Source organism: Ochotona princeps, chromosome 5 (genome assembly GCF_030435755.1).
Source record: "Ochotona princeps isolate mOchPri1 chromosome 5, mOchPri1.hap1, whole genome shotgun sequence".
NCBI classification, from domain to species: Eukaryota; Metazoa; Chordata; class Mammalia; order Lagomorpha; family Ochotonidae; genus Ochotona; species Ochotona princeps.
In genome coordinates, this window is record NC_080836.1 from 73,005,245 (window position 1) to 73,017,219 (window position 11,975).

General features: G+C 44.7%; 2 protein-coding genes across 3 annotated transcripts in view; one reads left to right on the forward strand and one right to left on the reverse strand.

Moving 5' to 3' along the window:
• Positions 1–266: 266 nt before the first annotated feature.
• HSPD1 (heat shock protein family D (Hsp60) member 1) lies at positions 267–9,881 on the reverse strand. Its single transcript, XM_058664785.1, has 12 exons — positions 9,725–9,881; positions 8,656–8,831; positions 6,364–6,616; positions 6,014–6,096; positions 5,699–5,794; positions 5,319–5,412; positions 4,665–4,833; positions 2,591–2,690; positions 1,872–2,117; positions 1,405–1,579; positions 1,001–1,179; positions 267–885 (listed from the first exon to the last, which is right to left on the reverse strand). Exons 2-12 carry the CDS (start codon positions 8,827–8,829, stop codon positions 733–735), a joined length of 1,722 nt encoding a protein of 573 aa, XP_058520768.1. The 5' UTR covers positions 8,830–8,831; positions 9,725–9,881; the 3' UTR covers positions 267–732.
• Positions 9,882–10,205: 324 nt separating this feature from the next.
• Positions 10,206–11,975, forward strand: part of HSPE1 (heat shock protein family E (Hsp10) member 1) — a 45,901-nt gene continuing 44,131 nt past the window's right edge. Inside the window, exons 1-3 of one of the 2 annotated variants that reach the window (XM_004577279.3) lie at positions 10,206–10,311; positions 10,852–11,016; positions 11,843–11,932. In XM_004577279.3, the coding sequence (XP_004577336.2) occupies positions 10,309–10,311; positions 10,852–11,016; positions 11,843–11,932 (258 nt within the window). In that variant the 5' untranslated portion in view covers positions 10,206–10,308. The remainder of the gene's footprint in view (positions 10,312–10,851; positions 11,017–11,842; positions 11,933–11,975) is intronic. The other variant, XM_058664787.1, reaches the window with a different exon arrangement.

Sequence of the window (11,975 nt, forward strand, 5' to 3'; positions counted from 1 at the left end):
AAGTTAAACAGTTGGGGATCAAACCAAGACACTGATGTGGGGGTATAGGTATTGCATTAGGTGTTCAAGGAGTGATGGGTTACCTTTTTATGTCAGGGTTCAATACACATTGTTCCCAAAGAATTCTTAAATTGTTGCCTTCTTTTAAAATTCCACCACCCCTGCTTAACTGCAATGTTCAATTGCAATTAAGAGTAAAAATTGCTTTTCTTTAACCTCTTGAATTAGCTTTCACTTCTCTGGACAATAAAACAAATACCAATCACTAAGTTTAAACAAATTTTTATTACACAAAGGTTGTCACATAATTGCATATTTCTCTACTTTGTACACAATTATTCTCACTCCCCACAGAAAGGCTGCTTCTTCACTTCTCATCTGGTGATGGCAAGCACTAAAATCCTGATTTTAAACAGAATAGTAGTAAGAATGCCGCAGTGATTTAAGTTGAAAGCAGTACACTGGTACATGGCTCTTGCACTCAGTATCAGGAATGTACAAATGTCTTTTTTTTATTCAAAAATACAAAATAAATTATCTGTAGGCATGGACATGACAGCAGTAAACCATTATGTATTGTCAACTGAAACCAGTAACTGATGCTAGTGGTGATTTTCTTTAGCCAGCCTTTTCTTCATCTTCTCCAACTGAACTCTGAAGTTCTTGATGAGGGACACTGCCTTCAGCTTCCTGTCACAGTTCATTTATAATGGTAAAGCACTAATCTAAGAATTAAAACATCCCACCTCCCATTCCCCCTCCCATTCCGCCCATTGCGCCCATTGCAGGGTCCTTCTCTTCCTTGGGAATTTCTGTGACCACAACTTCTGCTGTAGTTAACAGAGAGGCCACTCCAGCAGCATCGAGTAAGGCAGTTCTTACAACCTAGAAAAAATGAAATGATACATCACATTTCATTAAGAAATATGGACAAGACACAAAAATGTTAAGTCTTTGAGTTACTCAAAAAGTATTTTTAGGGAAATGTTCAACTATGTACCTTTGTTGGATCAATGATTCCTTTTTCTACCATATTCACAAAATCTCCAAGCAAGGCATCGTAGCCAATTTCAGAGGAACTCTGCAAAATTTTCTCCACAATCAAAGATCCTTCAACACCTGCATTCTTAGCAATAGTCATCGCCGGAATTTTAAGTGTTCTTCTAATAATGTCTATACCTGCAGAGAGAATATAGTAAAATTTTAGGTTTTTGGTAAACAATTTAACAGTTCTAAATCATGAAGTTATCCAATACAGGAAAATCCCAATGCCAATGTTATCTCAATCCCTGCGCCCAGAACATATCCAAGCACTATTCTACTTTATTACACAGGAAACTGGTTTGTTGTTCCACATAGGAAATAGCAGTACAACTAAACACCAGGCATAATGTATTTATTTACCAATTTTTTGATCTTCATTAGCTGGAGTTAATGAGTCCAAGGCTGGAATGCACCGAAGCAGGGCACATCCACCTCCCAGAACAATGCCTTCTTCAACGGCAGCTCTTGTAGCATTCAGAGCATCTGTAACCCTGTCTTTTTTTTCATTTACTTCAACATCACTTGTCCCACCAACCTAAAGTTATAAAAAAAGTCTTGTTAGTATGAACCCTTCAAGATGCAGACTACCCAAAAAGTCACCTGAAGACTATCCAGTTTACTCAGAAAAGCAATCCTGCAGAAAGTTACATGAAGGACCTCCTATAACATTAAAAAACATCTTTTCCCATAGCAACTTTCCTCACTACTAGTGTTTTAAAAAGCAAGCAGTAATGTCTCAGAAGAAATTTACGTAAATATTTCCACAACCTAGTTAAGTTTCCCAATATTTGAGCTTCGTGCAGGAAATGCTGCAAAGCAATCCTAACCTTCAGCACAGCAACTCCATCGGAAAGCTTGGCCAACCGTTCATTCAGCTTTTCCTTTTCATATTCACTAGTTGTGACATCTAGCTGCTCAATGATTTCTTGAATGCGTTTTTCAATTTGAGCCTTGTCACCCTTTCCTTTCAAAAGCATGGCATCATCTTTAGTCACAATGACCTCTCCAACTTTTCCCAAGTCATGAGGCTGAACATCTTCAAGATTCAGGGTCAATCCTTCTTCTCCAAATACCTACAACATTTTAATGTGAATCAGTTATGAGTTAGTGTCTTCCATCACACCAAGCTTGCTAATGTATCACAGGTGCTTCTGACATTAAATACTGCATTTATTAGAAATGAAGTTATTTAAAGATCAAAGCTAGCTCAGAACAAGATTACACATTCACTGCACTTCCAACATCTCAGCCTTAATCAACTTCACCAGTTAGTAGTATATTTATTTGATAAACACTAAAGATCTCAATTATTGGAGGAAGACTATGTCAACTACAGGCTGAAATTCTCCAAATCCTACAGGGCACGCTTTACCATACTTTCCATAGATTTATTAAGAAAAGTTTAATCAAAGAGATTTTAATCCAAACCCCACCTCCCAAATAAGCAGCAAAAACAAAAAGTATCTAATTATAAAAAATGAATTGTAGATTATGGAAGTTTTAAAGTATAATAACACTCAGTAAACAGAAGACTTATTTTACTTACTGCACCACCGGTAGCAATAGCCATGTCTTTAAGCTGATTTTTTCTGTTGTCACCAAAACCTGGTGCTTTCACTGCTACAACCTGAAGACCAACTTTTAGCCTGTTAAGAACAGTTGTCGGTGAGATTTACATCAAATAAAACCAGCTAGTCTTAGTTCCCCTCAAGTTTTGATTCCACTAAGACTTAAATACCCCCACTCTTTTCCCTTCAGGCTTGTGTATCTGATAGTCTTCCTAATAGACTGTTGGCAAATTCCAGTTCAATTGTGAACCCAGAAGCAAAGATCACACCACACTAAGTTAAAGGACATATTAGTAAATATTTTATGACTGATGGGGAACAATTACAAAATACTAAGATTGAATGTGAAGGTCACACAGTGAATACCTCTATGGTTTAAGTTTGAACAATGAACATCCCAATAGTGCTAGGGTCACCTGAATCTGCATGAAGTATACTTGAGATATAATCAAAGAAATGTCAAATTTGAGAGCAGATCATAAACATTTTTAAGACAGTTGTTTTATTTAATTAAGGATACAAACAATATAAAAAGCTATGACATGAAACAAAAGAGGATAAGCTACAATGCACTGAGTAAACTGGACAATGACTTTACAGCTACCAGTAAAGCATGCAAATTCTAGCCCTAGATTTCTTGGGGGAGGGATGAATTTAAATCCTAATCTCCAAAGGTTTAACACCCCGCAAAAGCCAATTCAAGCTTAGAAAAGTACTCTTGAATGACATGGCCATTTGTTTTTATTCCAAAGTCTTATTTTCAATATCCCTACATGCTAAGATTAAACCACTAACTACACCAAGGAATGAGAATTTTAGAATGGCAATTATTTCTTTACTATTCCATGCAATATTAATCAGAAGCCTTTCTTTGGGGCTCGAATGGTGGCATAGCAGGTGTCGCCTGTCACAAAGCGACTCCCCATCAGATCTGCTTCCAATCCAGCTCTTCTGCTCTACCGAGGGAAGCAAGGGAAGCCGGCCCAAGTATCTGAGCCCCTGCCACCGTTGTTAGAGCTCCAGATGGAGATTCAGGCTGCTGGCTTCAGCCTAGACCAGCCTTGCCTGTTGCAGACATTTGGGAAGTGACACTAGGAAACTGAAAACTCTGTCTCCCTCTTTCTCTGCAACATTGTCTTTCAAATAAATAAAATGAACCTTAATCATGCACATATCCTGCAAGCAACTGTAAACACTAAGAAAAACAGGGAAGGTGCCCATATTCAAACTACTTCATGACAAAGTTGTACAAAACAGTAAGGATTCAGGGATCCCACACAAAAATTGAAACAAGATGGAAGCAACACATTTGTAGTACGAGGGCACTCCAAAGCAAATTTTATTTAAAAGGATCATGGCCCAGAGGCATGGCCTAACGGCTAAAGTCCTCGCCTTGAGGGCGCTGGGATCCCATATGGGCGCCGGTTCTAATCACGGCAGCTCTACTTCCCATCCAGCTCCCTGCTTGTGGCCTGGGAAAGCAGTCGAGGACGGCCCAATGCATTGGGACCCTGCACCCGCGTGGGAGACCCGGAAGAGGTTCCAGGTTCCCGGCTTCGGATCGGCACAGAACCGGCCCGTTGTGGTCACTTGGGGAGTGAAACATCGGACGGAAGATCTTCCTCTCTGTCTCTCCTCCTCTGTGCATATCTGGCTGTAATAAAAATGAATAAAATCTTTAAAAAAAAAAAAAAGACTTATTTATTATTATTACGATGTTTCACTCCCCAAGTGACCACAACGGGCCGATGCGCGCCGATCCGAAGCCGGGAACCTGGAACCTCTTCCGGGTCTCCCACATGGGTGCAGGGTCCCAATACATTGGGCCGTCCTCGACTGCTTTCCCAGGCCACAAGCAGGGAGCTGGATGGGAAGTGGAGCTGCCGTGATTAGAACCGGCACCCATATGGGATCCCGGGGCTTTCAAGGCGAGGACTTTAGCCGCTAGGCCACGCCGCTGGGCCCAATAAATAAGTCTTAAAAAAAAAAAAGATCAAATGCCTTAAACTTATGAGTAAGGAAAAAAAAAAGATCAAATACACTCCCTCTTACCTATTCAAAACCAGTGTACTCAGAGCTTCTCCATCAACATCTTCAGCAATTATGACCAGAGGCTTACGGTGAGCATTGGCAATTTCAAGAGCAGGTACAATGGACTGGACACTAGAAATTTTCTTTTCACTCAACAGAACATAGGCATCTTGGAATTCACATTTCTGACCTACAAAAAAGTAAACAAACAAAATTTCAAAGCAAGAAGTGACCTTGTGGTATTCCGTCTGTGTCTCCAGTTTGTGCTAATGGCTTGGGAAAAACAATGGAGGATGACGGATGGCCCAGGAACTTGGACCCCTGCCACCCATGTAGGAACTCCAGATGAAGCTCTTGGCTCCAGCCTGGCTCAGTCCCAGCCATCATAGCCATTTGGGGAGTGAACTGGCAGATGGAAGACCTCAAATTTCTACTATTAAACATATACCTTTAGAAAACTTTTCAAATCAAAAGTAATCCAATTTATTTAAATAAAAAGCTAAACTCAAGTTCCAGTATCATTTAAAATTGGCCACTGAATTCATCTTTTCTTTCTCATGTATTATTAATTTCTGAAACACTCATTTTTCAGAGGTATGCTGCCAACTTATATGTATAGCTTGATGTACACTAGCAAAGTACATTTACATTTTTTATTTTTTGATTTGTCCTTACCTTTTGATGTATTAATAAAGTATGGAGAAATATAGCCTCGGTCAAACTTCATACCTTCAATAATTTCTAATTCATCATTCAGTGTTTTTCCATCCTATGAAAAATACACAAATTAGGTATATGAATTTCACAGAAGAAACTCCAAACTTGGAACTGAGCAGATTAACACAGAGTTGCCAGTGGTCCTGAGGAGTTCAGGCAGGAGTATGCAAATGCCCCAGGACATGTGATTTCACTTCTATCAACTGATACAAACTCGACTTCCTCTTACAGGCGCTGAAATTATACATGAGGAAATGAAGTCCTCCTGAGCATTCTGTAGGAACCATGGTGACGAATTCTATTCGGAACGCTCAAATCTGATTATCAAACATACTTGCCTTTACTGTGATGACACCTTTTCTTCCAACCTTCTTCATGGCATCGGAAATGATATTGCCAATCTCCTTGTCTCCATTTGCAGAAATCGTAGCAACCTGAAATAATCAAGTTACTCTTCAAAATTAGTGCCCTCAATTCCTGACCCTTCTCATATAGTAACTTCCAAATTAATAATTCCATCTGACAATACCTTATGATGCAATAATTTTAAATGCTTCCAGTGTTGGTGACTGAACACTGATTCAGAGTGGTGTGAAAGAGTATGAACATTTTTTTTTTTAAATTTCATTTTAACATTTACAAGAAGTCCTTACCTGCGCAATTTCTTCAGGGGTCGTCACAGGTTTTGACTGTTTCTTAAGCTCAGCAATTACGGCATCAACAGCTAACATCACACCTTGTTCAAGAATACATAAGTCTGTTATTGTAATAGTTATGGCATCCATATAATGCAGAAAACTTCAGATTCATAATCAACATTCTTAACCTTATGTCTGTACACAGCTTCTGCAGCAGTGCCATTCCTAACCCAAGCTGGACGGCATGCAGCAAATGGAAACCTTAAATTTACAAAGGTGGATGTATGACTTCACATCTAATACCAACAAGAATTGTAAACCGTAGCAACAGGAATTTCCTATGGCTGTAGATACAACCTTCTTACCTCTCCTGATTTCCACTGGATTAGCACCTTTGCTAATCTTCTCAAAGCCTTCCTTGGCAATAGAGCGGGCCAGTACAGTAGCTGTGGTGGTGCCATCCCCAGCTTCTTCATTTGTGTTATTGGCGACATCTTGAACAAGTTTAGCTCCAATGTTTTTATATTTATCTTTTAAGTCAATTGACTTGGCAACAGTTACACCATCTTTTGTTACTTTAGGACTCCCCCAGCTCTGTTCAATAATCACTGTTCTCCCCTACAATGGCAGAAGGAAGAAAAAGGGGTGACATGATCTTAACTGCTAAACTATTTAGATTTAAAACAAGAGCAGGGTTCAAATACAGCTACTACTTGAAAATCTCAATGCAGGCTTTGTCATTTTATCAATCCTGCACAGGAATCTCAAGGACAAGTTCATCAACATTCATGGTCTACAAAATGATCTCTCTGCTTCTCTGCCAAGAGCATGACTTTGAATGAGGCATTACAGCAGATGAAAAATTCCAGGGCTTAAAAGATGTCATCCTGCAACAAAGCATACAATGCAAGACAAACCACAAAATTCCAGAACACTGTTCACACTGGTTGGAACTCATTATTACTGAAAATACTCTAATTTGCTTACTAAAATACTCTATAGCAAATCAAGCTCCTCCTTCACACACCGTAAGCCAGGGGTGAATGCCTGACACAGCAGGGATGCCTGCAGTTTCTTAAGCTCCTTAGTCTTGCTTGACTTCCTGCTAGTGTGTGCACTCATGGGAGATCAGACCAAATTCCACGCTCCCAGGCTTCACAGCTTTTTTGAGTGTTGGGAGTATAAACTAGTGGAGGGAAGATCTATTTCTGCCCTGCCTTTCGTAAGAGTAAGAAAAGTCTTTAAAATGGGCCCAGCGGAATGGGTCAGAGGCTAAATCCCAACCTTACAAGAACCAGGATTCCATATGCCTACTGGTTCTGTCCTGGCTGCTCCAATTCCCAGCCAGCTCCTTAATTACAGCCTGGGAAAGCAGCAGAGCATGGCCCCAAAATCCTTGGGACCCTGCACCTATGTGGGAGACCAGGAAGAAGCTCCTAGCTCCAGATCAGCTCAGCTCTGGTCATTGGGGCCACTTGGGGAATGAACTATTGGAGGACTATCTGTCTCTCCTTCTCTCTGGAAATCTGCCTCCCAAACAAAAGTAAATGATCTTTAAATATATATATTCTTTAAAATGTGTTTACTTATTTGTAAGGCACCATAACAGAAAAATGGGGAGGATAAATCTTCTATCAGTGTTGGTTCTTCCCTCAAATGGCTGCAATGGTCAGGTCTGGAACCAGGAATGCCATTCCAGACGCTCACATGGGTACTTGGGCCCAAGTCTTTGGGCCATCTGCCAGTCTTCCTTGGACCTTTAGCAGGGAGCTGGGTAGGAAGCAAAATTACAAGGATTTGACCCAGCAGTCAGATATGGGATGCAGCCACAACAACCTACAGCTTAACATGCTGCACCAGAATGGTAGCTCCACAAATAACATTTTTATGGATCTCAAACATAACATGCATGATGTATGCAACTTGTTGCCTTTGCACCAAAGCTGCCACCTTTTATATTCTTGAACTATGCAAATGGGCTAAACTTTACAGCTGTTTGGATATCTGTACTCACCTATACAAGTCACTTCAAAATATTATGTCTCATGATTGACTCATAGCTTAAAAATATGCTTTTTAATACAAAGAATAACAATACTGGGTAAAATTGCACCTATGGGGGTACACTGGATAGTTACCAAAAAAAAAAAAAAATCTGGAGATAGGTGGTGGTGATGTTTGTCCAATAACACTAGTGCACTTATCGTCACTAACTTGCATGCTAAAATATGGGAAAAATTAGGGCACAGCGTTGTTTCCTCCTGTCCCAGTTCTGGCTTTTAGCAGCATTTGAGATGTCACAAAATCTTTCCAAAAAATCTCAAAAACAAAAACAAAAAAAACCTACCACTTGAGATATTATAGGACTTGCAGCTTGTATTTCCTTCTATACTTGCCACTACTGGGAAGGGACACAAGTGCTACTGAATGTACCTTCAGGTTAAACATCACCCTTAAACCGAGTTACTACCCGGTTACTTCATACACTGTACAAAAGTTTCAAAAATCCGAATGAAGCAGCCCAAGAACATCATGCCTGAATAAATTATAGAGCTACATATAAATTCTCTCCAAAAAAAATCATCAAAATACTGTGCCTCCCTCATCAGTAATAGTATTCCTCAATCAGTAACACATAATGACAATAACGCTGATACCTTTGGCCCCATTGTAACGGCTACGGCATCGGCTAAAAGGTCTACCCCTTGAAGCATTAAGGCTCGGGCGTCGGCACCGAATTTTACGTCTTTGGCATAAGCCCGAGTGAGATGAGGCGCCAGCGCCCTGGACACGGGCCTGATCTGGCGAAGGACTGAGGGTAATCGAAGCATTTCTGGAGGAGAAAAGAAGCGAATGATCAGTTCCCGCCTCGACCGTGCGGCACGGCACAAACAAGCCCACCCGCGCCACCGTGAACCAGCAAGGTTAGCTGTGCGCCCGGCTGGGCTGTGGGGCCCGCAAGCGGCGCACGGCGAGAGGCCGCCCCCTTGCCTGGCCTATAGCACAAGGCACACGCAATGGCTACCCCATGGCCTCCTGCTCCAAAAAAAAACCCGAGTTAATCTTTCACCGCTAAAATGGCCTAGAGTGGAGTCGCTCCCAACGTGCCCCTGCAAAAACCGATCTAAGGTGGAAAGGACAGATTACAAATCCTAAGAGTCCAGGGAAATTTTCCGGACCGTGCAAAAACTCACTCAGCAAAAAAAAAAAACCACAAAGTATCCAGCCGCAGTTACTGTATCAGGGCAGTTAGCAAGGCCCCGAGGCTGGGGGTAACGGCCCGACCCACTCCGCGAGCCCCACGTGTCTTGTCTGCAGGATGCCCCCGAGCAAGGTCAACAGCACCGGGACAGTACCCCTGCAGTCCGCCGGCCAAAAAGTGAAAGGAAATAGAAAATCAGTTCTTCGTGGATGAGATCCCCTTCAGCAGAGTACGGCACGAGGCCGGGAGCGGACTGCCCCCGAAGCCCCAAGCGCCCCCAGCCCTCCCAGGCCACCCCCCGCTGGCCCGCAGGCAAGCCCTCCATCCTGCGCCAGGCGCGGGCCGCAGTCCACGCCGCACGTGACGAGAAGCCGCATGGGTTCCCGAGGCCTGGACGGCCCGGCCCGCGTCCCGCGGCGCTCCGAGCCCTGCCCGTCGCCCAGGGGCCGTCGCCGCGGCCGGAGGCCTGCAGCAGGGTGGCGGGAGGCCCGGGCGAGGCGGTGCCGGAGGGGGGCCGCGTGTACCTGCGGGGCGGCGGCGCGGAGTGCACGCGGCGAGGCAGGCCGTCGGCGGGCGAGTGAGGAGCAGGCTGCACGGCGCGCACGGCACTGAGCCCGAGTCCCCTCCCTCGGCGCTCCCCGCCCCGCGGCACCGCGTGTGCGTGCGGCGCCCGCCCCTTCCCGTCGCCCGGGGCCCTGCAATCTGCACGCGCCGCGTCCGCGCCCCTCCCGCCCTCCCGCGCTAGGGCCCGCCAGACTTAGGCTGGTTCCCGGGCCCCGTTCGCTTCCAGAATTTTCCAGCCAGCGCCGCGCTCTGCGTGGTTCAAGGGTCACCTCCCGTCATTTCCGGGAGGGGGCGCGGGGGCGGGGTGGTGGAAGTGTTCTTTCACCTCGGCCGGCTGCCTAGAAAAGCCTAGAAAGAGCGCGGCTTCCATTCCGCCTTCCCGGCTCCCGCAGCCAGCGAATCGCGGCGCGCGCTGCGGCGGCCGCCCCCTTGGGCGGGGCGCGCGCCTGCGCAGGCGCCTGTCCTCTTCACGCGCCCCGCTAGGTCGGCCTGTGGGGCTTCTCTCTCGTTGCGGCGGCGCGTGAGCGGAGCGGGAGCTGCGGCCATGGTGAGTCCCGCGTGGGCCGGAGCGCGTTCCGCGGGGCTCGGATGGGCCTCTCCGTGGACGGCGGTCGGCCTGGTAGCCCGCAGAGGCAAGGCCGCTCCGGCCCTCAGAACCTCCCGTGCCCCGAGCGCAGTTGCACGCGCGTGTGCCGCAGGCACCGGGACCCACGCGTGGCGCCCCACATGGTTCGGCACGTCGGGCCTCTGTGGGTGCGGAAGGTCTTGGAGAAAGAGCGCAGCCCCGGGAGAGGAAAATCTGTACTTTTCCAGAAAATGCTTGGGGGAGGAAAATGACCTTGGCAAGGTTCAGGAAGGTTACCCTTAAACCTAGTCAGGTGACGGGAGGGGCGACAACGACCCCCCACAGCAAGCGCAGGGAATGGGAAATGAGGCTGGGTGCATGGGGCGGGACTCCGATTGTGCCCTCTGCGGAGGAACAGCCCGAGTCTGTGGTCACTTTGGAAAGCTGCAGTCACGTTGAGATGAAATGCTTGCAGTAGTGTGTGCTGCCCGTTCCCACTTCAACGCTGCCTCTCCCCTGCAGGCGGGACAAGCATTTAGGAAGTTTCTGCCTCTCTTTGACCGGGTGCTGGTGGAAAGGAGTGCCGCGGAAACCGTCACCAAAGGAGGCATTATGCTCCCGGAGAAGTCTCAAGGGAAAGTGTTGCAGGCGACAGTAGTGGCTGTGGGATCGGGCTCTAAAGGAAAGGTAAAAGGCTACGAATGCAGCTTTTGGTGTCCTAAGGGAGGGTGATTGAAAGTATTTTAAACATCATGATATTTCAAGTTCCTGGTTCACCCCGATTTAGCACTTTAAGGAAAAGGATTGCAAACATAAGCTTAATTATTTTTCTTGTGTTAAAATGGCCGTTATTTATGTAGAAGCCTTGTAGGACCAGCGGTTTTCTTAAGATTCTGAATTTTTGATCAGATTAGGCTGTAAGATAGACTGCCAGAACTAAAACGCAAAAGGAAATGGAGACTGTTGGGATACTTCCACGTGGTCCTAATCTTGTAATTTGGAGCCTTACACAGCAGACCGGTTAAAGGAACAGGTGTTCTCCAATTAACTGCTTCAATCTTTGGCCAAAACCAAATTAAAGCCTTAGGCTCAAATATATTAACTGTGTCTTGAAGTTGCAGCTGCTTCTGCTGCTTACTGCCCCTCTCCCTGAGTCTGTATTTTGAAGGAAAGGAGATTGAGTCAGAAAAAATGTTTCTTTTAAATTCAGAGAACTAAATGGTAAAATTTTAGATGTTGTAGTCAAATTTGGACCATTTTGTGTAAGAGTTTAAGCACTTACTTAGTTCACATAGTCCATGGGTTATGTTAATATGTGACTATTACAAAGTTAGCTCTTCGACCTTTTACACAGAAGTCAGGTTTTCGTTTAAGCCATTGTTTCATGATGTAGCTCTACACTGATGTATTGAAAAATTGCAATTCCACGACATTTTTAATGTGGGCTTTGAGCATGTTTCATGAACAGAGGTTGAAAGCTTAACTGTGTATGTGATGTCTTTATTTTGTCAAGGGTGGAGAGATTCAGCCAGTTAGTGTGAAAGTTGGAGATAAAGTTCTTCTTCCAGAATATGGAGGCACCAAAGTAGTTCTAGATGACAAGGTGTGTAAATTTAATAATTCCAAAATAAGAATTAAGTCTTTGT

Coding starts and splice junctions, on each gene's coding strand:
- HSPD1 (XM_058664785.1), bottom strand. CDS start 8,829: ATGCTTCGATTACCCTCAGTCCTTCGCCAGATCAGGCCCGTGTCCAGG. Junction 6,617..8,655: donor CCGTTACAATGGGGCCAAAG/GTATCAGCGTTA, acceptor CTGCCATTGTAG/GGGAGAACAGTGATTATTGA. Junction 5,795..6,013: donor CCCCTGAAGAAATTGCGCAG/GTAAGGACTTCT, acceptor TGATTATTTCAG/GTTGCTACGATTTCTGCAAA.